The sequence below is a fragment of the Hemiscyllium ocellatum genome, chromosome 3 (genome assembly GCF_020745735.1).
Source record: "Hemiscyllium ocellatum isolate sHemOce1 chromosome 3, sHemOce1.pat.X.cur, whole genome shotgun sequence".
NCBI classification, from domain to species: Eukaryota; Metazoa; Chordata; class Chondrichthyes; order Orectolobiformes; family Hemiscylliidae; genus Hemiscyllium; species Hemiscyllium ocellatum.
The window spans coordinates 118,364,437-118,389,232 of NC_083403.1; the positions used below are offsets into that span (position 1 = coordinate 118,364,437).

A 24,796-nucleotide genomic window follows, 5' to 3' on the forward strand; every position below is an offset into this window, starting at 1 on the left:
AGTCTGAAGGTGCTACATCTGAATCTTGAGAGAATTGGAAACTTATGATTATTGCATTTGCAATTTTTCAATCTCTTGCTTTCAGTACATTTAAGATGGAAACTCTTAGGTCTGGGAGAATGATCTTTCTTGAGTTCCATTATTTTCTCCATTACCATTACTTCTAGTTGTATTAAATTTAATAAGTTCCCCCTACTTTCAACTATTTTAAGTTTCCCTTGTATTACTGCAAATTTATGCTTGCTCTTTAATGTGAAATAAAAGTAAATGGCAATTATTTTTGTCATGCGGTCAGATTTTTTTTTCTTGAGCACAATGGCTGTTGCAAAAAAATGTTATTCAGTGTCATCAGTCAGATCTCTGATTAAACAAAACTGACCTCCGAATAATTGAGTGAATTCATAGTAGACTGAGTTACGGATAATATTCTGGAGACTTTGGCACTGAACCTAACTTCAAAAAAAATTTCTGAGATTCACTGTATAATTATTGTAATGGTGCAAACGACCCAATTTCATGCCCTCAGCATAATATCAGAGAGAAAAATGAAGTCCTAATCTGCTAGAACAAATGCATGTGTCTCCAAGGCTGTGTCTGCATTCCATGTTATGTTCTGTATAATATGGACCATAGGTATTGGCTGATTGGAACACAACAGCACCTACTGATCTTTACTTTTGGCCTCCATTCTTATCATGAAGTAGTTGGGAAAGGCAAGATGTGCCAGAAAATTCAGATGGTAACACACCCATCTGAGTAAGAACAATTGCATTTCATAGAATTCCCTACAGTGCAGATAGAGGCCAGTGCAGCAACCCTCCCACCCAGATCCATACAGCACCCTATCCCTACATTTACCACAGCTAATCCACCTTGCCTGCATATCCTTGGATACTACAGAGCAATTTAGCATTGACTAATCCACCAAACCTGCACATCTTCGCCTGTGGGAGAAAATCAGAGCACCGGGAGGAAACCCATACAGACACAGGGGGAATGTGCAACTCCACACAGACAGTGATCCAAGGGTCGAATCAAGCCTGTGTTGCTGATGCTGTGAGGCAGCAGTACTAACCACTGAGTCACTGTGTTGCCCCTTTTCCTGCAATAAGAAACAACAGGTAGCACTAGCCCATTTTGTCTCTGACCGGTGACAGGATTTTGAGGACTGCTCTTTTCAAAATCAACAGTCCATTTTTCTCCACATGACATCAAAGTTGAAGTGCCAGGATAGAGAAAGTATAATGTATACTGTTTTAATGGAGAGAATGAAATGGTCATCAGGTCAATGTGTCTCCCCTAATCTTAATTTTCTTATTTACCTAAATAAAAGATTCTCACTAACTCCTCGTGGGCCATCAGACAAGCCACAGTGTATCTGTTCCCTGCACTAGAGGAATTTGGCTTTAGTTTTTCTGTACTTTGATCAATAAATCTTTCTAAAAGTCTAATCTAATGCTTCTTTAGATATCATCTCTATAGGAATTCAAAATACTCATTCATGTGACATAAAGTTTTGGATTAACTTGCCAATCTTAGAGTTTCAATTTGCTTTGGTTCCTGCAGGTCATTGTATTTCCCTTTAATTATTTATACTATTCCCAGTAGATAAACTCACTTGTTCCAATATCAAGCAAACCATTGAAAAGATTTTAGAGAAAAATTAGCAACATTGGTTTCATTTCCAGTGCCAAATTGTAACATAGGTCTTACAAGCAGGAGTAGAATATGCTCCACTGTTTGATAATCTGGTGTAATATAATCTTTCCTTTTAGTCGTATAGTTGAAAGTGGGTGGGTGAGCTACAAGGGGTAGGTATGGGGCGCATTATGGGGTGAGGGCTGAAGGAATATTTCATTGTAGTCTCCTATTGGAGAGTTAAGTTATGTATTTGAATCTGGTACCATCACACCTTTGGTGTAGGTAAAATTTCCTCTGGCTTTGTGAAAAGGCATTCTTGAGTGTAAGAAGTTCCTGAACCCATTGGGATTTGCAAAGTTCCAAAAAAAATGTAGAGTGGTGGAAATGATGGCTTTTCTCTTAGGGCTCCATCCCTACTGATTGTTTACTGCTCTCCCCTTTCCTGAGAAAATGGCTCGGCATTCTCTCCACAGATGCTGCCAGACCAAGTGAGTTTTTCTAGCAATTTCTGTTTTTGTGACCTTGTTAACTATCTTAATTCTCAACATTTCAAACAAGGAGTTCCAGCAGTACCTGGGCTGGCTTGCAGCCTCCACACAATTTATGGGGTATCGGTCTATCACTGATCCTATCTTTCTAATCTTACCTTGCATTTTAGCAGGTGAAATAGTTCTTAAGTAATGGGATAGCACATATTGAGAGCAGTTTCTTACGCTCCCTTCAAGGCTAGAGCAATGCTGTCTGCATTTCAATTAATATCGTAGCTCAAATGAAATGCCATGTTGCAAATTAGGAAATTGAAGTGGTGCGGACAGATCAGGTCCTGTACATCATTTATAAATTGTTTCAGTGTGCATTAGATATATTGCAAGAATAAGAACAGATTGATCGATGTTTGTGAAGTATGAGAAAATTGAAATCACGGCTTTGCATCTGGTATTTACAGCTATTCATTCTCCCAGCCTGACCTTTACCCACTCCTTTGTCTGCCAACTGCCTCTCTGTCTCTCCCCCTTTCCCTCCCTCCCTCCTGTGGCTCCATCTCCACCAGTTGTTGCCTTTTTCCCTCCTCCTCACCGCCACACACACACACACACACACACACACATATATTCTGAAGAAGGGCCACTGGATCTGAAATGTTAACCTTGCTTTCTCTCCACAGATGCCGCCAGACCTGCTGAGTTTTTTCCAGCAATTTCTGTTTGGGTAACTGATTTAGAGTGTCTACAGTTTTTTTTTGTTTAACAATTGGCAAGGTCTCCGTTTTGACACTTTGCTCCAAATTTTTGTATTACCAAGTGAAAACAGGGCAAAGTCCAAAGCTCCTTCACCGTTGTGACACTATAACCAGTCAATTGTCCATTAATCTCTTTAAGGGAGGAAAGTCAAGCACCTGATCAGATGCCGTTCTTTTCCCACCAACACAGGACTATTTTAGGTTGAAAATCAAAGCGGAATTAGTTATACATCTCTACAATGTTGCAAATGAACAATGATTACCCTGTGTCCATGTTGAATTTGGATGACTGCAGCAAGGAAATACTAATTGTTACAATCTGATAGAAAACTGTAGAGCAGGCAGATATAGATGGAAAAAGACAGCAGTTACATGGTAGCATCACCAGCTGCAAAGTCTCCATGAAGTTGCATAACATCCTGACCTGCAACTTTATTGCTGTTCCTCCATGATAGCTTGGGTGAAAGTTTTGGAACTGCCTTGCTAACAGCACTGTGGCATCCTTACACCACATGGATGCAGTTGAGAACAAAGAAAAATACGGCACAAGAACAGACCCTTCAGCCCTATAAGCCTGCACCGACATGTTTTGCCCTTCCATACTAAGATTGTCTTTACTGACAGGATCTGTACACCTCTGCTCTCTTCCTATTCATGTATTCGTCCAGGTATTTCTTGAATGCTGCTGTTGTCTCCTTCCACCACCACCTCTGCCAGCGCGTTCCAGGCACTCACTACCCTTTGTGTGAGAAACTTGCCTTGCGTGTCTCTTTTAAAGTCCGCTGCCCCTTGTGTCCCCTAGTAATTGACCCCTCCACCTTGGGGGGAAAAGCCTCACACTTTCACTCTATCCATGTCATCCACAATCCTATAAACTTTCAACAGATCGCCTGTTGAACTCCTGTGTTCCATTGAAAACAAGCTCAGTCTATTCAAGCTCTCTTCATGGCTAAAATCCCCCATACTAGGCAACGTCCTGTTAAACTTTTGCTGTCCCCAGTAAATATCCAAGAAGATGGCTAACCACCATGAGATGTGTAATAACTGCTGGCCTTGCCGGTGCCACTTGCATTCCAAGAATAAATTTTTAAAAAAACTGTTCTGTCCCTGATCTACAGCAATTTGAAAATGTCTGAAATTTCAGGAGTACGACACACTTTTGTGACAAGTTAATCTGTGTAGACATCCTTTTCCTTCAGTAGGACCATAGCGCCATCATAAACCAGAGCGTGAATGGGGTGCTCACAGCAATAATCTGATAAGACTACTAGTTATTGATTAAAGATTTCCTTTATGGGGCCAAGATGAGGAAGAGCCACAACAGACAGTGTAATGAGATTTCACTCACACACACACACACACGCGCGCACACACACACACACACACACACTTTTGTCCCTGCTGCTAACCACTGCAGAACTACACTTTACTCAGTGTCTGCGTCTGCTCTCCAGCTGATTGACTTTCTGCCAAATTTCCAGGCGTTCTGGTTGCTGTCGGCTAGTGACATGTTATTGAGGCCTGGCCATTGAAAATCGGCTGGACCTCCCACAGACGCCACCAGATGGGCCTCCTGCACACTGGGCCGCTTTCCTGCTTGGGGATTCAAATTCCAATCTTGACCTCAGCTGCAGTCTTGTGGAGTCTTGCCAACTGGAGGTGAGGCAATCCATCACAGGGAAGGCCACAAGTAAGGTGTGGTTGGCCTAATATAGCAGGTGGGAGGTTGAATTACAACAATCGGGACCTTGTCTGATTGTGATTTCATTCCTTTTCTTCCTCGCTCATGTTGTTTTCCGTAACCGTGACCTTCGCTGTCTCCCACCTTTGTCCTTCATCGCCCAGATCCAGCTCACAATCAATAGACCTTGGCCAGCTTACTAACAGAAGTATTTGCATGCTGTTGGAGATAATGTGATTTCACAGTTGCAAAGCTGCTACAGTACTATTAAAATGAGCTGTTAAGAATGAAAAGTCACTAAAATCGATAGATACGTTATTTAACATTATCTTACTACATTATAGTTGAGTCTGTTTTATATTCCTTACAAATATTTGCATCAGCTTAAAGATGCATGGTCACTTGTAAGGTAAAACTACAGATTAGTTCCAAACCAATCATCTTAATCCATATTGAAAAAAAGAGTAAGAATGTGCTACAAGGCATGAACACACTGAAGGCTCAATTCATTACACAAATGCTGAGGACAAAGCTCAAATTGTTTACGTAATAATCCAGTGCAGGAGTGGTATATATTTTTGTAAAGCAGCATTTAGTTCACCTGAGTCTAACTGACGTTTTATCTGTTATGGCTACTGAGGCATTTTTGTTTTCTCTGTGGGCTCTGTTGTAACAGAAAGATGGAGTTTGGATGTTTTTCAATATTCTCTTCAAGCTTCAAGTTAGACATTATAAACAAAGATAATGGCCCAGATTTTGTCGTAGAATTAATAGTGCATCTGACAGCATTCACTGCTTTTCATGAGAATTGGGCAGCATCGTGCAAACCACCCATGTACAGTTGACTGTGGGAATCCGAAAGATGCTGTCCACATTGCGCTGCTTCCCCCATAGTTGTCAAATAATAGTAACTGTAACCAAAACAGAAATTGCTGGAGAACTTAGCAGGTCTAGTGGCATCTGTAGAGAGAAAAACCTGAGATAATGTTTCAGGTCTGGTGACCCTCTTTCAGAAAGATCTGTTTTTCTGATTTTGACTCAGATTTTCAGTAACTACCTTTTTTTTTGTTTAAAAGCAATAAAGATTAAGTTGCTATGGTTTTAACAGACCATAGAGCTGTTTTTTCATTAGGGATAGGCAACTGGTGGTGGTTTAACCTGAGGGTCACTGTTCTCGGGCAAGGTAGAAGTTGTGAAGGGCATTTCTTCATGGTAACTTCAGTTAGTGTGTGAATTGTTGGTGTCACTCTGTATCGCAAGCCAATCACCTAACAAATTTAGCTAAACCAATCGCTCTCACTATCCAGACTCCACCAGAAATAGTTGGGTGTGGCCAATTGTATGCAGCCTTTAAGAGTGTGGTAAATTTTAATTACTACCAACAACTACTTTGGTTCTGAAAATGAATGCTTGTGAATGTAGAATCTCATTTCTTCAGATTTTAATTTTTCTTAAAAGACTTTTAAAAAAAAATTTGCACAAATGTCTGTCTCCTATCTCTCGCTGTCAGTTCAATCTTTATTCTCTGTTTATTTCACTTTATGTGGCAACTCTGACATTGGATTTGTTCCTTTATCTTGTATTTTCCTGGTTCAGGCTTCACATTGTTCATTGACAATTATATAATCAAATTTGTTAAGCTTACAGCCTTCAGAGGACTCGCATCCAGTGTGTACATGTTGAATCTCTGATTCACAGTGCAATAAAGAAGTGTACTGACAGTGAAATGTGGTAATGTGATATAATTCTGCATGTAAATATGTGAATTAACATTTAATTCTAGATGTTTTAATATTGTGATTGAATACTCTTTTTCAGTAAGATTTAGTTATGTATTCCCTTGCTGACAAACAATATCACTATTTTTATGTTATTATATCTATTGAGCACTTTGCTTTTGTTCTATTTTCATCTGTTCCCTGGATTTGAGATTTTGCAGCAAAGAAAAACAACTTCTTTGTTTAGCTGCCAAGTATCCTCAGATGCTCATGACCACTTTCTCCTGGTGACTCCTACAATGAGGGAAAGCTCAGCACTTTACATTTTTAGGGACTGCCAATTTAAAACTGAGATGACGAATTTCCGGTGAGAGTTTTTGGAACTCCTTACCACAGAGAGCTGTGAGGGCAGGATCCTTATGTATATTTAAAGTTGAGGTATATCCTTGATCAGTTGGGGTATCTAGGGTTATGGAGAAAAGGCAAGAAAGTGGAGGTGAGAAATGCTAGGTCAGCCATGATCTGATTGAATGAATGGCAGAGTAGGCTTGAGGAACCAAATGACCTAGTCCGGTGTCTTTTTTTATAGTCTTCTGATCTTCTGGACTCTGGTGTTGCAAACGGGACAGACCATAGGGAATACTGAAAGGGGACAATGTGATTAGTGTGTCATCATGCTGATGGAAAGGGTGAAGGATAAGCCATTAAATGTAGAGGCGAGTGGCATTGAAGTTGAAGACAAGGGGGACCCTTGTGGTTTTGGGAGGGGTAAGGGTAAAAGCAGAGAAGCATGAGGTCACTTGGACATATTCAAATATGCCAAGTGGGGAAACCTCAGCTGAGGGAAAAGGAGAACATTTTAAAAGCAGTGTGATGAAAGGTGGCAGCATTGGAAGTTATGATGGGAACTCTGAAACCAGGAGAATAGAATGGAGTCATTGTGGGAAATTCACATTTTCTTATTTTTTCGCTATATCCATTACCACTCTTCATCATAAATATTTAGGTATTTAATCTTTCTTCTTGTAGATCTTTTTCCCTTTCTGCCTTCTCCCTCCTTCCGCTAGCATCACAACTTTTACATCTGTATTTCTATCTTGCTAGGTCTCGTCAGAGTCAAAGTTGTTCTGGACCAGACCAAACCCTCTCAAAATATATTAAGAAGGCAGTCTTGACCCTAACTTTTTTTACTTCAAAGACAAATGCCCGGCTTAGCATTCCACATGTAATTAGATTAGTCAAACTACCATTCTTGAAGAAAAACACACTTTCTTCAGACGCTATAGTTAAAATACAGCAAAAGAAAGGAGAAATTGGAATAACTTGAGGCTATTGAACAAATTAACAGAATTGTAGATTGTTTAACTACTAAACAGTGACTGTTCCAATATAGCAACATCTCATAAAGACATGGCCTAGGGATATCAGCACTGGACTTTTAAATCCAGAGACCCAGTTAAAGTTCTGGGGGCCCAGGTTCAAATCCTGCCATGGCAGGTGGTGGAATTTGAATTCAATAAAATTCTGGAAATAGGTGACCAATAATGACCATGAATCCATGGCTGATTGTTGGAAAAATCCATTTGGTTTACTGCTGTCCTTTAGGGAAGGAAACTTCTGTCTCTACCTAGTCTGGACTACATGTGACTCTAGACCCACAGCAGTGTGGTTGACACTTAACTGCCCTCTGGGCAAATAAGTGCTGCCCTTGTCAGCAATGCCCTCATCTTGTGAAGACTTTTTAAAAAAAAACACCCTTGGCAAAGGCAAATTCAGTAAAATAGGTTGTCTCACATTGCAATTCTCCAGTTGAGGAGGATTCATTTCAAGACAAAACAGTGAAAAAGTAGAAGGGAGAGGTGTACTGTAGCTTCCTAATCCAGCTTCAAATCCCCAGCAACTGCTACTGAAAGACTAAAACTAAAAAAAACCTGTTTCTGTGGGAATGTGACCCCACCCATCAGGCTGCTTCTATTGTTCCAAATTTGGAAAAGAACCCCAAGGCCTCACAAGTTGTTTACTTTATGGGCTTAGAAGCAGACTGCTTGATCTTAACCTTCATTAAAAAAAAATACACCTCCTAAAATCATAGCATTATCAACATTATTGTGTAAGAGTGGAGTTAGATTAGATTACTTACAGTGTGGAAACAGGCCCTTCGGCCCAACAAGTCCACACCGACCCGCCGAAGCGTAACCCACCCAGACCTATTCCCCTACATTTACCCCTTCACCTAATACTACAGGCAATTTAGCATGGCCAATTCACCTAACCTGCACATTTTTGCACTGTGGGAGGAAACCAGAGCACCCGGAGGAAACCCACGCAGACACGGGAAGAATATGCAAACTCTACACGGAGAGTTGCCTGAGGTGGGAATTGAACCCGGGTCTCTGGCGCTGTGAGGCAACAGTGCTAACCACCGTGCCACCCACACAGTGGCACAGTGGTCAGCACTGCTGCCTCACAGCAGTTACTTATAGCCCAGATGAGCTAGGAGTTTAGGCTCTCTCCTGAAGCTTATCCAACCAGTATACCTCATGTTTATTCTAGAATGATTCAGTAGTTAGTATTGAGGTGCAGGAACGTGAGAATATTTTGACTTCCTTCCAAAACCATCAATTCCAACATCTTTACTGTTGATCAGGCTGAAGTCAGCTTACAACCCAGAGCAGGAGTCCACTCAACACAGGGGCTACTTTGATCTGACTGGCTGTTCCATGCTAGACCTGCATTTATCAACAGAGTCCATCAATAGAATCCAGGCATGATTTCTGCCCGAACACATTTTTGTGTACGAGTCATAACTGCATTAATATTTTTTTTTCCTTCATTTAGGTTCAAGGAGCAAGTCTAAAAGGTTGGAAAGAAGTCACCTCACTTTTCAACAAAGATGATGAGCACAAACTGCTGACTGACAGTGAACCTAAATGGTAAGTAGTTTCACTATTTCATGTGGGGATTGAAAACAATTATGGCTTTCTAAATGATTAGATGAATTAATTAAAACGGTTATCATTGATTTCAGCAAATCAGAGAAAATGGATACAATAAGAATTTGCTACAAAAAGAGAGCAATGCAGTAACAAAGTTGGAAAGGATTAGGGATGATAAAAATTGAGAACTGGAGCTAGCGATGGGGAGACAAATGATTTGTATCTGTAGGTGAGAGAGTTTCATCACTTATTTAAATATAGAAAATAATTACAACATCTTGAAATTAAAAAGTAAAGGAACTCTCTCATTTGCAGATACAAATCAATAATCTTCCCCATATCTAGCTCCAGATCTCAATTCTGATCATCCCTGATCCTTTACAACTTTGTGACTGCATTTCTCTCCATTTATACCAAATTCTTATTGTATCCATTTTCTCTGATTTGCTTTTCTTGTTGTGAAGTTACAGTTAGCAGTCAGTGTCTGCAATTATGAAACTTCACACCTTGAGATATGGAGACACCCAAGGGGAATGTCGAATGTCATAGCAACATATTTTTATTCTCTATATTAGTGTTTCCCTGTCTGTTGATTCAAGCCTGTGATTACTACTTTGAACAAACCACAGCATCACCCATAAATAATTCCAACGCTATGCATCCATCTCCTCCTCCACAATATTGCTCACCAATAACACCAGCCACACTGAATACCACCTGGAAATCAAATATCCTGACTGTAGCCATAATGCTAGTCACATTGATCTTCCTCCGTCACCCTGAAACTTTCTGAAAATAGCTATTAAATGCAGAACAATATTGCTCTCATCACCCTATCAAAATTGCCAGCTGATCAATAACATTCATTATGTTGATGTTTTGAGTCATAGAATCCCATACAGTATGGCAACAGGCCCTTTGGCACAACAAGTCCACATTGACACTCCGAAGAGTAACCCACCCAGCCCCATTCCTCCTACCCTATATTTTACTACCAACTAATGCACCTAACCTACACATCCGTGAACACCATAGGCAATTTAGCACAGTTACTTCACCTAATCTGCACATCTTTGGACTGTGGGAGGAAACCGGAGCACCCAAAGGAAACCAGAGCACTCAGAGGAAACACATACAGACAGGGGAGAGTGTGCAAACTCCACACAGACAACCACCAGAGACTGGAATCAAACCCGGGTCCCTGGCACTGTGAGGCAACAGTGCTAACCACTGAGCCACCATGCTGCCCCAACTATAATTACCATACATAATAAAAATGTTAAACTCCACCAACACTTTGAATTAATTGCAGTACATAATAAAATTTTGTATAGAATGACAAAGGATGATGCTGTACTTATGTCTGACCCATACAACCTTTCATAATTTTTAGTTTCTCAACTATGCTGAAGCCATAAATTTTCATATTGTGTTTAACATGTAAGCTTACATAATAAAAAAATGACATGGATATTTCAGAATTCTATACACATTCATAGTGACTGAAGCAGAGTGTAACTGTTATTGTTGTCCAGATCATGCTATTTAAAATTTTCATATATATTTGGATAAAGTGCTGATTAAACTTCAAATTTCCTGAAATGTTATCATGATCATTTTCTTAGTCCATAGATTTCTAGTATGAGATTTATTAATATCTCAAAATATGTGAATATCAATGTAATTGTCCTATTGACGTCCAAACATTTATATATTTGCTTCATCCTGTGCTGTTGGTTGTAAATGGTTTCCTCCACTGATACCAAAAAAGCAAAAGTTTCCACATGGATAACAACTTTTAGGTCTCCTTTACAGTACTAACCTTCAGTTCTAAAATGGAAAGCTTCTCATAATCTGGTGGTAACCAATGTGAGCATTCAGGTCATGATTTGTAACCAAGTTAAACTGAACTTCAGTAAAAACATTGAAGTCCAGAAACTGTACTGATGGTGCATATCTCCACTCCTTCCCCACCCAAATGAATCTGTCTGAAATAATGGGAATTGGACCATTTGCAATATCAGGGTTTTGGAGTGGCACTTTTCTATCTAGATAGTCACAAATTCAATAGTTGTTATCTCTTATCATGATACTACTTACTGCTAGGTTTTATATTTAATCAGAAATAGATCTCTCCTGGGACTTTGGAATTTAATATTTCACTCTCAAACCCATTGTGTTGGTCACATTTCACAGTAAGTGAAGGTATGATGAAGTTAATATAGAAACCAAGGCTATCATTTAAAGTCAGAAGCTCTGGGTTCAAGTCTTATTCCAGGATGGTTAACGAAAATTCCTTCTCGGTGTTTCACTATATAGCCCAATTGAATTATTCTTTCAATTTTAAGTGGGAAATGAATGCACAGCTACCTGACTCAAAAAGAGTACTACATTTGATCCAAATTTGACACTTTATAGCAGCGGAATAATATTTCCAAGTGGAAGTTCCTCTGACCTTCGAAGTTTTGACACAGGAGCCAGAGAGTCATAGAGATGTACAGCATGGAAACAGTCCCTTCGGTCCAACCTGTCCATGCCAACCAGATATCCAAACCCAATCTAATCGCACCTGCCAGCACCCGGCCCATATCCCTTCAAACCCTTCCTATTCACATACCCATCCAAATGCCTCTTAAATGTTGCAATTGTACCAGCCTCCACCACATCCTCTGGTAGCTCATTCCATACACGTACCACCCTCTGCATGAAAATGTTGTCCCGTAGGTCTCTTTTATATCTTTCCCCTCTCACTCTAAACCCATGCCCTCTAGTTCTGGACTCCCTGAACACAGGGAAAAGACTTTGTCAATTTATCCTATCCATGCCGCTCATAATTTTGTAAACCTCGATAAGGTCACCCCTCAGCCTCCAACGCTTCAGGGAAAACAGCCCCAGCCTATTCAGCCTCTCTCTATAGCTCAAATCCTCCAACGCTGGCAACATCCTTGTAAATCTTTTCTGAACCCTTTCAAGTTTCACAACATCTTTCCGATAGGAAGGAGACCAGAATTGCATGCAATATTCCAACAGTGGCCTAACTAATGTCCTGTACAGCCGCAACATGACCTCCCAACTCCTGTACTCAATACTTGCATTATCTGAATTAAACTCCATCTGCCACTTGTCAGCCCATTGGCACATCAGGTCCAGATCCTGTTGTAATCTGAGGTAACCCTCTTCGCTGTCCACTATACCTCCAATTTTGGTGTCATCTGCAAACTTACTAACTGTACCTCTTATGCTCGCATATAAATCATTTATGTAAATGACAAAAATTAAAGGACCCAGCACCGATCCTTGTGGCACTCCACTGGTCACAGGCCTCCAGTCTGAAAAACAACCCTCCACCATCACCCTCTGTCTTCTACCTTTGAGCCAGTTCTTTATCCAAATGGCTAGTTCTCCCTTTATTCCATGAGATCTAACCTTGCAAAACAGCCTCCCATGGGGGACCTTATCGAATGCCTTACTGAAGTCCATATAGATCACATCTGCTGCTCTGCCCTGATCAATCTTCTTTGTTACTTCTTCAAAAAACTCAATCAAGTTGTGAGACATGATTTCCCAAGCACAAAGCCATGTTAAGGCTGTGTAACAGGTGTTCCTTGGAGTTGCAACATGCCTCTTGGTGAACTGAATATCTGTTAAATCCTTTCATACAAGGTTGCACACATCAATATATTGGACTTGTCCACAGCTACCATGAATGTACCTGGCATCTTGTAAGAAGGTCTGGTGATAACGGAGGACAAGTCCACTAGTTGCACTTGTGATACTCCTTAACTAAGTGCATAATTGAACATTGGCTAATATGTGTATGACATCTGTAGCTCAACCCTTGGTGACCAGTCCTATGCCAGTCTGACTATATCCTAGCTATACAGGCGTATCTTCCAGGTCCTAAGATTTCTAAGTTATCCAGTCCTCCTTTTCTGCACATTTTGCTGAAGTACCAGTTTTCTTCATGAAAATCAAACAATTTCCTTTATATTGCAATGTCAAGCTTTTATTAATGGAAACTATTTTGAATTCTGCCCTAAGCCAGTAACAAGATAGTACTTCATTGTCCAAATGGTTTCAGGAAATTACTCAAGTGTTACTTTGGGAGTTCTGAGATAGTAACATTTGTATTAATATTTATTAATACAACTGCACAATTTGTATAATGAAATGAAGTAGTGTTTAACTTGCTGATGGCCAGCAAAATTGATTGGACGGTCCCACTGGCTCATGCATAATGCAGCATCACAGCATATTGAGTATTGAGTTGCTGGAACCCAATTTCTACACTATAATGAATTAGATTGGATGGACTGCATAGAAGGAAACAGTCTGAGGAAGACTACTTTACCTTGGTGTTTTCAGGCTTGGTGATCCTTGATGCCTAGGCACAGGAATCTGGAGTAAGCCATTCAGCTCATCACTCCATTCTGGAGGCTTCCTGACTCTATTCCTGATGAAGGGCTTTTGCCCGAAACATCGATTTTCCTGCTCTTCGGATGCTGCCTGACCTGCTGTGCTTTTCCAGCACCACTCTGATCTAAACCCATTCAGCTCATCAGACTCCCTCACCATTCAGTATGGTCATAGATGAATAGACACTTCAGTACCTTTTATTCACCCCATCTCCATACATTTGCATGCCAATGGTAATCAGCAACCCATCAACCTCTACCTTAAATATAGTCAAAGACTGAGTCTCCACAGCCTTCTGGGGTAGACAATTCCAAATGCTCACAACCCTCTGAGTAGAATAATTTCTCCATATCTCAGAACCAAGTGGCATTCAGTACTCTCCCTAGTTTTTCTTTGGCACACAGATCTCCGAGATTTGTGCATACAATGAATTCCAAAACCGGACATCAGTGCAGTGACCTATCAATCAGCATGTACAAAACAATATAGAAGGAATATTGGTGGTACCCACTTGTATTTTTTTAATTGCATTGCCTGGTTTCACTCACTCCAACCAGGGGAAACATCTGCATCTACCCTGTCTATACCCTAAGTATTTTGTAGGTTTCAATGAGATCATCCCTCATTCTTGGAAAATCTACAGAATGCAGCACCAGTTTTCCAAATCTCTCTTCATCAGACAGTTCCTCCATCCCAGGGACAAGTCAGGTAAACCTTTTGTTACTCTTGCTGTATGGCAATAGTAGCTTTAATGAGATAGACACCAAAACTACACATAATATTTCCCATGTAACACACTCCTATACAATTGAAGCAAGACTTCTCCACCCTTGTACTCCTGTATTCAAGTCCTTTCTATGGGAAATGGAAGATCTTCCTCATTTGGCTGTTAATGGTGAGTTTCATAGACCTTCCTTAACAAACAGGAGAACAAGCTAGAGGAACAAAAAAAAGTTCCTTCACAGTTTTACGCATCTGTTCCATCATCTTTTCAGCTTGGATTTGACTTATCTTCAGGGACTGGCATTCAGACATGCTCATAAGCCTGTTGTACTTTAGAAGTAATAATTGTGCTTGAATTATTGGCACTAGTGCTGAGTCCAATCCAATCCATGTCCATATATCAGTCCAGAACAAATCATTCCCAGTTACGGGCTGCTCTGTAACCAAGATGAGTAGAATTCTAGGTTTAGGGTGAGAGGGGAAAGATTTAAAAGGGACCTAAGGGGCAACTTTTTCACACAAAGGATGGTGTATGTATGGAATAAGCCGCCAGAGGAAGTGGTGGAGGCTGGTACAATTACAGCATGGGTATATGAATAGGGAGATTGGCAAATGGGACTAGATTAATTTAGGATATCGGGTCGGCATGGACGATTTGGACCAAAGGGTCTGTTTCCATGCGGTACATCACTATCTCTAAGTCTGTGTGAGGATCTTTTGGAAGTTTGTTATTTATAGATTACAATCTATAAATAAGCTCTGAAATTGCAAGAGTAATTTTGTCTTCTTTTGCTGTGTGGGAAATCTTCGACATTGGCTAGAATGCTCGTTTTATATTCTTTCCATTGACCATAATGCAACTTTTAATCAAACCCTGGAAAACCTCATCAAGACTCTGCCCCCTCACAAGCAATCCAAAAGTATTCATTCTGATGCACTGGAAGCTTATAGAATAAAGTCCCTATAGTTTGGAAACAGGTCCTTCAGCTCAACAAGTGCACTCTGACCTTCTGAAGAGAAACCCATCCAGACCCATTTAAATGTACCTACATTTACCCCTGACTAATGCACCTAACCTACACATCCTTGAACACTGGGGCAATTTAACATGGCCAATTCACCTAACCTGCACATCTTTGGATTGTGGGAGGAAGCTGGCGAAGCCGGAGGAAGCCCACGCAGACAAGGGGAGGATGTGTGGACTCCACACAGACAGTCAGCTGAGGCTGGAATCACACAGGTTCCTGGCACTGTGAGGCAACAATGCTAACCACTGTGCCACCCTCTTGGGCTTGAATGTTTGACGTGGATATTGGCAGTTACCCTCCTAGTTACCCTCTTCTGTTCCTCATGTGTAAAAGAAGAGTGCAGAGTGAAATCAAGTGACACACAGTGAAACCAATGTTCCTCCTGATCCAGGTAGCTTCCTGTTAAGCAGGTTAGGATTAAATTGGCCCCAAACTGAGCCTGTGCTCCTAATGTGCGAGTTTCACAATTTTCTAACCACTGAGCATTTTTTAATCCTATTGGGTCCATTGGATCATGTGACCCTCTCCAACAGCAATTTAGCTCCGCCTACTCCTCGACTCTTGCCTCAGAGCCCAGTAAGTGTTTTTCTCTTCAGATACACACGCAATTCACTTTAAAATGCTACGTCTGAATTTGTCTCCACTTGTCTCGGGAGATTATAAACACTTACTTTTTTTTGTGTTGCCTATGATTCTTTAATCAATTATTTTAAATCTGTGCCTTTGTTTCTTTTCTTTAATTTGTGGGATTGGTTGGTTGGGCCAGTTGGGCCGGTGTTAATTGCTCATCATGAGTTGTTTTTGAGAAGGTTATGCTGAGATGTCTTCTGGAAGTGCTGCAATCCACTTGATGTTGGGTAAGTCCATATTGCTGTTAAGAGAAGATTTGTTCGTTAACCTTACTAGTCAATGGGAATGGTTTCTATTGATTGTGTTGATCCCTCGAGATATTGCACACCTCAATCAGTTCTCCTCTCAACCATCTCTTCTTTAAAGTCACCAACTCCAGTTTCTCCAATCCATCTGTGTAACTGCATTCTCGTAGAACTTTTCTGCATCCTCCTCAAACCCTTTGTCGTTTCTAAAGTGTGGTGGCCAGAATTAGACACAGCTATCCAGTGAGGTTTAAGCCAGTGTCCGCTAATGGTTCAAATCAACCAGAAGAAAATGAGGACTGCAGATGCCGGAGGTCAGAGTCGAGAGTGGTGCTGGAAAAGCACAGCAGGTCAGGCACCATCCGAGGAGCAGGAAAACCCATGTTTTGGGCAAAACCTCCTTGCTAAATCTGGCAACGTGAATTTCCAAATACATCAACAATATTCATCAATGCAAAGTCAAAATCAGTGGCAGTCGGTGCAGAATGTTTAGTTTGCCTGGTCCTTCATTGTCACGTTCACTGGCTGGAAGTCTGTTTTTGCACCAAATGGATAAAATACGTTTTCACCAATAATTTAACCAGAATAAGATCATAAGACATGGCCAACAGCAACATTTTCTGTTTAGAAGTTTAAGTTTCTCATTTTAATATGATCGATGTCATAGTGACATCCGGAAACAATTCAATAATGCTTAAAGCCAGAGTGAGAATTTAAGTTTGATTCCTGACATTCGCACATATAGGAGAAAGTGAGGACTGCGGATGCTGGAGATCAGAGCTGAAAATGTGTTGGTGGAAAAGCACAGCAGGTCAGACAGCATCCAAGGAGGAGGAGGAGAATCGACGTTTCGGTCAGGAGCCCTTCTTCCTGAAGATTCGCACATATAGGCAAAAGTGAGGACTGCAAATGCTGGAAATCAGCGTCTAGATTAGAGTGATGCTGGAAATGCTAAGCAGGTCAGGCAGCATCTGAGGAGCAGGAAAATCAACGTTTTGGGCTATATGGACAGTGCTGCTCTGTAAAAATAAAAGCCATTAAGCCTGATGTGCGATGAAATAACTGCACAGAGGCCAGGTCCCATCACCAAGTCAGCCCTTACTAGTGCACAGCTAGCTCAGAGTCAGTCCTCAGCTGAAGAGGTTCGAATATCCTGGTTTTATATATACAGTACACAATCCTTTATCTGAAATGCTTGGGACTAGCTGGTTTTCGGAATTCAGAATTTTCAGATTTCAGAATATTCAGTTTTATGGTGAAATGTTAAAAAATCTTACCAGAGGAGCAAACTCACTCAGTAAAACGGGCCCTGAGACAGAATCGAGGCCTGCCATTGCTGGGCCACCCGCCCCATGTCACATCTGAGTGACATGCATGGATGGGGTGTCAACTTGGGTTAAGTGTTTGCATGCCAAACAACCTTATTAATGAGAAAAAAACTTCACAAAAAAATCTTTGGACTTTGGAGCTTTTCGGATTTCGAATAAAGGGTTGTCAACCTGCATGTATGTGTATGTATATTTATATAAAATGTAACCTGTTTTTCCTAATCAACCTGTTCAGACATGTTGTTATGCATTTCTGGAGCAGGTGGGGCTTGAACCCAGGTCTGTCAGTCAAGGGGTTGGGACACTACCACTGCCAACCAAGAAGGCCCTTTCTCCTGTTTTTTTTTCTTTTTATATTTTTCCTTTTTATTATATTAAACAGTACAGTTTACAAACATTAACATTTAATAGCTGTATACAGTGAAAGAGCAATTTACAAGGGAGAGGAGTGGCAAAGCCAAACCCTAAATCCCATTATTCAACCAGTTTTTGGGGAAATGAGGATAAATCTCAAATCCCTCTCCTGGTTGTAATATTTTATTAAACAAATTACAAAACAGTTTACAATAAAAACATTCACAGCTGTACACAAGAGACAGCAATTTTACAAGGGAGAGGAGCAGCAAAGCCAGACCCCAAGCCCTACTGTTCAACCAGTTTACTGGGAGATGAGGGCAAACCTCAAATCCCTCTCCTGGTTATATTAGTCATCCCAGGCTTTCCTAATTGGCCCACATTAACAACCCCAATCAAGAATCTCATTGGCCACTTGGTCCTAACATTTTGATTTATGAATTTTCAAAAACAAAATAACTGCTTTTGTTCAAGCTGCCCCACGACCTTGAATTCATAAGAGAACCTCTGGTTGAATGGTTGAGTAGAAAAAGCTTTGTTGAATTGTTAAGTAATAAATATATTCTCGAATGATAGAATGAAATGTTCTTTAAATAGGCTGATAGAATTTTTCATGTGTCCTGAAGCATGCAGTTATATTGTCACTTACTTCTGCATTAATATAAAATTGCTTTGAATGCATGTTGATATGAATATGACCATATCATTTGGGAGAGCAGTCCTGGTTGACCACTGAGTATAAAGAACTCAAGCCATATGAGACTTCTTCAGACAGTCCTATCCTATCACCTGTGATGTAAATTCCACCTGTTGGGAAACCACATTGTGAGACCCGGATTGAGAGCTTTCAAAACTTTGGTTGGAGTCATTTTAGTGTTCTAAGAGCTGCTCAATGTTTTTCTAGTACTTCCAATTAGCATAGAGTATTAGTCTCCCGTAATAGTACGGTTGATAATTCTTTCAAAAAGTTCCTCACTGTCACGTCTAGAAAATGCAAGTAGTCTTTCCTGATCCAATTTGATATTTTGATTTTGATTTTGATTTGATTTATCATTGTCACATGTACCAAGACACAGTGACAAATATTGTTTTGCGTGTTATTCAGACATAAGTACATCAGGTCTAGTCTGCTTCCTGAATTCAATGACCAACTCCTCTTCGCTAACATTGAGGGAGAAATCACTGTCTTCTCACCATGCCACTAACTCTCTACCACTTCCCTGTACACCATCTTGACATTGTTTGAGATCCGACCTATTACAATGGTGTCATCAGCAAATTTGTTAATGGAGTTAGAGCTGAAATTGGTCACACAGTGTATATGGAGTACAGCTAAGGGACTGAGTATGCAGCTTGCAGGACACCATTGTTGAAGATTATTGTGGACAAGGTGAAGCAGCCTTTCCTTGTTGATTGTGGTCTGGTCAGAAAATTGAGCATCCAGTTGGAGAGGGCAGAGCAGAGTCCTGAGTCTAGGAGTTTGGACATAAGTTTGTTTGGAATTATAGTTTTGAAGATGGAGCTAAATTCAATTTAGCCACTTTCAGGAGGTACTGTGTGCTACTGGAAGTATAATGAGCAGCATTAATGTCTGTGGTTAGCACTGCTGGGACCCAGGTTCAAGTCCAGCCTTGGATGACTGTCTGTGTGGAGTTTGCATGTTCTTGTGTGGGTTTCCCCTGGATTTTCTGGTTTCTTCCTACAGTCCAAAGATGTGCAGGGTAACTGGATTGACCATGTTAAATTGTCTATAGTGTCCAGGGATGTGCAGGCTAGGTGGATTAGCCATGGGAAATGCAGGGTTACAGTGATAAGATGGGGGCTGGCTTTGAGGGTTGGTGCAGATGCAATAGGCTGAACAGCCTCCTTTTGCATTGTAGGGATTCTATGATTAGTTAAGTTACTTTCTCTTTCGGCGTTATCAGTGTTCAACTTGACAATCACTTAAGCATGTCAGGTAAGTAAGACCTATTTGAGGTACTGACTTTTGTCCTTCATTGATAAAGGCAGCACAGCTAAATGTGGATGGAATTAATAGCTCAGCTTAGCCAATATTCCTCAACCTCCCTGGTACAGCATTGCATAAAAGCAGAAAGGCTTCACACTAAAATGCTGCCAAAATCAAAACTCTACAAACTGCTGATAGAACACTGGAACTGACAAATTCAGGAAAGAAAGATTTACATTTACATGTCCCTTTCATGACCACCAGATATCTCAATGTGCATCTCCTCAGTTCCAAACTGGAGCGTCAGCTTAGACCTTTGAACTCAAGTTGTAGAGAGAGACTTAGATCCACAATTTTCTGTCTTGGGTAAGCATTCCCCTCTGTAACTAAGCATCCCCACAGATAGGATAGAGGTTTGGTCAGCTCTCCTATGTCTGTAGCAGTTCTGGTGGCTTCAGTTGTGGACTGCTCCAATGTAGGAACGTAAGCGAGCGATTCAGCTATTCTAGTGCCAGTCAATTGTTGCCAGCAGAAAGAATGGAGGCTGGTGCTGGAGAGGGCTGAGTCTGACAGATGGGAGAGCAATTAAATACTGATGCAGTAATCAATCAATAGTGCAATATGGGAACCCATGATTAACTAATGTTTCCTTCATCTACTAAAGTATGGGGTGTCTCACCTCCATTATGATGAATAATATAAGTTCCATTGTATTTGTGCTCTCAGCTTTACAGCTTTTAATCTGGATCTATTTCTAATTAATCAAACAAGCCCTTTTTTCTGGAGATCAGTTGTGTTTTGACTGTTGTTGACCTTGGAGCTGTGATAGCCTCACCAGCCTTCATGTCTTGTTGGTATTTTCTGAGTACTGTAGCAGAGGGAGTGGCTGTGCATGTAATGCTTTCTTCTCTTACACCTCAAAACTTGGGGAGAGGCCAGATTTTGCTAAAACAGAACTTCAGAAGAATAGATAAAAATGTTGTGAGGCATTTGCTTATTAATGTCAGTCCTGTCCAACTACTCTGTCATTTGTAAATTGTATCTCGTAAGTATAGCTTTACAGATGCTTGCATCTTAATCTCCCATCTGCTCAGTTTGTCTTTTAGTTCATAGTTTATGCTGGTTATTCACTGTTTCTCTGATGTAGGTTCTACAATTTCTCCATTACCCTGTGAACAAAGGCCATACAGAGCTTTTAACATCATCTTCTACATCATTTAACTGTATTTGTATTCCCTGTTTTATTATCTGGATAGTAAAGATATCAAAACACTGATACACAAATGTTAAAAAAAAGCTTTCTTATTATCCCATCAGCATTAAGTTTCCATTATATGATACAGAAGCTGGTTGTCAATTTTAACAATATTCACTGACAAATATAGCTTTGTTGAATTCTGTTTAACCAATTGTGTATGTAATGAGGGAAGCACTTTACTAATGCTTTGCTTTTCTTATGCTTTTTTTTATATAATGGTTAATCTGCAGGATAAAGATTGCTAGTTAAATTCCTGGTATTGGAGTCATTTCCTTAAATTATGTGGGCTCATTGAAAGCTAGTCCATGGGCCATCCAGAATCCTGATAGTTCAAGAACACAGAGGTGTCAACCAAATCTTGGCATCCTCATGTCACAGAATTGTTAGTGTTGAAGATGACCATTCAGTCTAACGTGACAGCATCAACTGTCCTGATGAATTTTAACCTCCTGCCTTTTCGCACTGCGCATGGTTTCTATGCAAATAATCATCTAATTGAGTGATTCACTTGAACCTGTCTTCACCACGCTTGCTGGCAGTACATTCCAGACCCAAACCACTCACTGTGTGAAAAAGTTCTTTTTCCTATTGCATCACATTTTCTTCTTTTGAAAATTAATGTAAATCTGCACTTACTCAATCTCCCCTCAGCTTTCTCATCTATAAGAAATGTTGAGGAGGTGCTGGTGTTGGACTGGGGTGGACAAAGTGAAACAACACCAGATTATAGTCCACGAGGTTTATTCCGAAGCACTAACTTTCAGAGCTTGTTACCGAAAGCTAGTTCTTCCAAATAAATCTGTTGGACGATAACCTGGTGTTGTGTTTTCTAACTTTGCAAGAAAAACAGTTCCAACTTCTGAAAACTGTCAACCATCTAAGCTACTCATCCCTGGAATCATTCTGAAAAAATCTTCTGTACTCCCATTCCAAATTGTTCATGTCTTTCCCAAAGAGTGGTAGCCAGAACAGTACACATATTCCAACTGAGATCTATTTAGTGCCTTTTGAAGGTTCAGCATATCCTTCCTCATCTTTTTCTCTATGCCACTATTAATCATTTTATAGTTTATTAACTGAGTAAATTAGTACCTAATACTTCTCTGCAACAGACATGTCAGTAAGAATATATTAATATTTCTATTAATATAAATTGTGTTAATTGTATTAGTATAAACGGTTTGTGTTGTTTGTTTGTATCTAGCTAGCTATCCTCTCTCATCCCTTCATGTTAACTTAGAGTCATAAAGATGTACAGGACGGAAACAGACATTTCGGTCCATGCCGACCAGATATCCCAACCTAATCTAGTCCCACCTGCCAGCACCCGGCCCATATCCCTCCAAACCCTTCCTATTCATATACCCATCCAAATGCCTCTTAAATATTGCAGTTGTACCAGCCTCCACCACATCCTCTGGCAGCTCATTCCATACACGTACCACCCTCTGTTTGAAAAAGTTGCCCCTTAGGTCCCTTTTATATCTTTCACCTCTCACCCTAAACCTATGCCTTCTACTTCTGGATTCCCTGATCCCAGGGAAAAGACTTTGTCTATTTACCCTATCCATAATTTTGTAAATCTCTGTAAGGTCACCCCTCAGCCTCCGACGCTCTAGGGAAAACAGCCCCAGCCTGTTTAGCCTCACCCTATAGCTCAAATCCTCCAACCCTGGCAACATCCTTGTAAATCTTTTCTGAACCCTTTCAAGTTTCACAACATCTTTCCAATAGGAAGGAGACCAGAATTGCACGCAACATTCCAACAGTGGCCTAACCAATGTCCTGTACAGCTGCAACATGACCCCCCATCTCCTATACTCAATACTCTGACCAATAAAGGAAAGCATATCAAATGTCGTCTTCACTATCCTATCTACCCATGACTCCACTTTCAAGGAGCTATGAACCTGCACTCCAAGGTCTCTTTGTTCAGCAACACTCCCTAGGACCTTACCATTATCTAAATTAAACTCTATCTGCCACTTCTTAGCCCATTGCCCCATCTGATCAAGATCCTGTTGTAATCTGAGGTAACCCTCTTCGCTGTCCTTTACACTTCCAATTTTGGTGTCATTAGCAAACTTACTAACTGTACCTCTTATGCTCACATCCAAATCATTTATATAAATGAGGCAAGGTAGTGGACTCAGCACCAAATCTCGTATCACTCCACTGGTTACAAGCCTCCAGTCTGAAAAACAACCCTCCACCACCACCCTTTGTCTTCTACCTTTGAGCCAGTTCTGTATCCAAATGGCTAGTTCTCCCTGTATTCCGTGAGATCTAACCTTGCTGACCAGTCTCCCATGGAGACCCTTGTCGAACGCTTTACTGAAGTCCATATAGATCACATCTACCACTCTGCCCTCATGAATCCTCTTTGTTACTTCTACAAAAAACTCAAATCAAGTTTGTGAGACATGATTTCCCACGCACAAAGCCATGTTGACTATCCCTAAATCTTGCCTTTCCAAATACATGTAAATCATGTCCCTCAGGATTCCCTCCAACAACTTGCCCACTACCGAATTCAGGCTCACTGGTGTATAGTTCCCTGCCTTGTTCTTACCATCCTTTTTAAACAGTGGCACTACGTTCGCCAACCTCCAGTCTTCCGGCACCTCACGTGTGACTATCGATGATCAAAATATCTCAACAAGACCCCCAGCAATCAATTATCTAGCTTCCCACAGATCGGGTCATGGGGATTTATCCAACTTTATGCATTTCAAGATATCCAGCATTTCCTCCTCTGTAATGTGGGCATTTGTAATGTGTCACCATATATTTCCCTACAGTCTATAGCTTCCATATCCTTTTCCACAGTAAATACTGATGTAAAATACTCGTTTAGTATCTCCCCCATTTTCTGCGGCTCCACATAAAGGCCGCCTTGCTGATCATTGAGGGGCCGTATTCTCTCCCTAGTTACCCTTTTGTCCTTAATGTATTTGTAAAAACCCTTTTGGCTTCTCCTTAATTCTATTTGCCAAAGCTATCTCATGTTCCCTTTTTGCCCTCCTGATTTCCCTCTTAAATGTACTCCTATTTCCTTTTATACTCTTCTCAGGATTCACTCGATCTATCCTGTCTATACAATACATATGCTTCCTTCTTTTTCTTAGCCAAACCCTCAATTTCTTTAGTCATCCAGCATTCCCTACACCATCAGCCTTTTCTTTCACCCTAACAGGAATATACTTCCTCTGGATTCTCGTTATCTCATTTCTGAAGGCTTCCCATTTTCCAGCCGTCCCTTTACCTGTGAACATCTGTCCCCAATCAGCTTTTGAAAGTCCTTGCCTAATGCGGCAAGAATTTGCACAGCACAGTGGCTCAGTGGTTAGCACTGCTGCCTCACAGCACTAAGATCCCAGTTTCAATTCCAGCTGAGGGCAACTGACTGTGTGGAGTTTGCATATTCTCCCTGTGTCTGTGTGGGTTTCCTCCAGGTGCTCCTGTATCCCCCCACAGTCCAAAGATGTGCAAGTTAGGTGAATTAACCATGCTAAGTAGCCCAGAGTGTTAGATGCATTAGTCAGAGAGAAATTGGTCTGGGTGGGTTACTCTTTGGAGGGCCGATGTGAACTGGTTGGGTCAAAGGGTCTGTTTCCACACTATCAGGAATCTAATCTAATCTCTAATAC

The 24,796-nt window shown here is 40.7% G+C and overlaps 1 protein-coding gene across 3 annotated transcripts in view; it reads left to right on the plus strand.

Annotated features, from left to right (window-relative positions):
• Positions 1–24,796, plus strand: part of LOC132807529 (testis development-related protein-like) — a 65,689-nt gene that overhangs the window by 26,225 nt on the left and 14,668 nt on the right. For all 3 annotated transcript variants that reach the window (XM_060821648.1, XM_060821646.1, XM_060821642.1), the window contains one exon: positions 9,119–9,213. In XM_060821648.1, the coding sequence (XP_060677631.1) occupies positions 9,119–9,213 (95 nt within the window). The remainder of the gene's footprint in view (positions 1–9,118; positions 9,214–24,796) is intronic.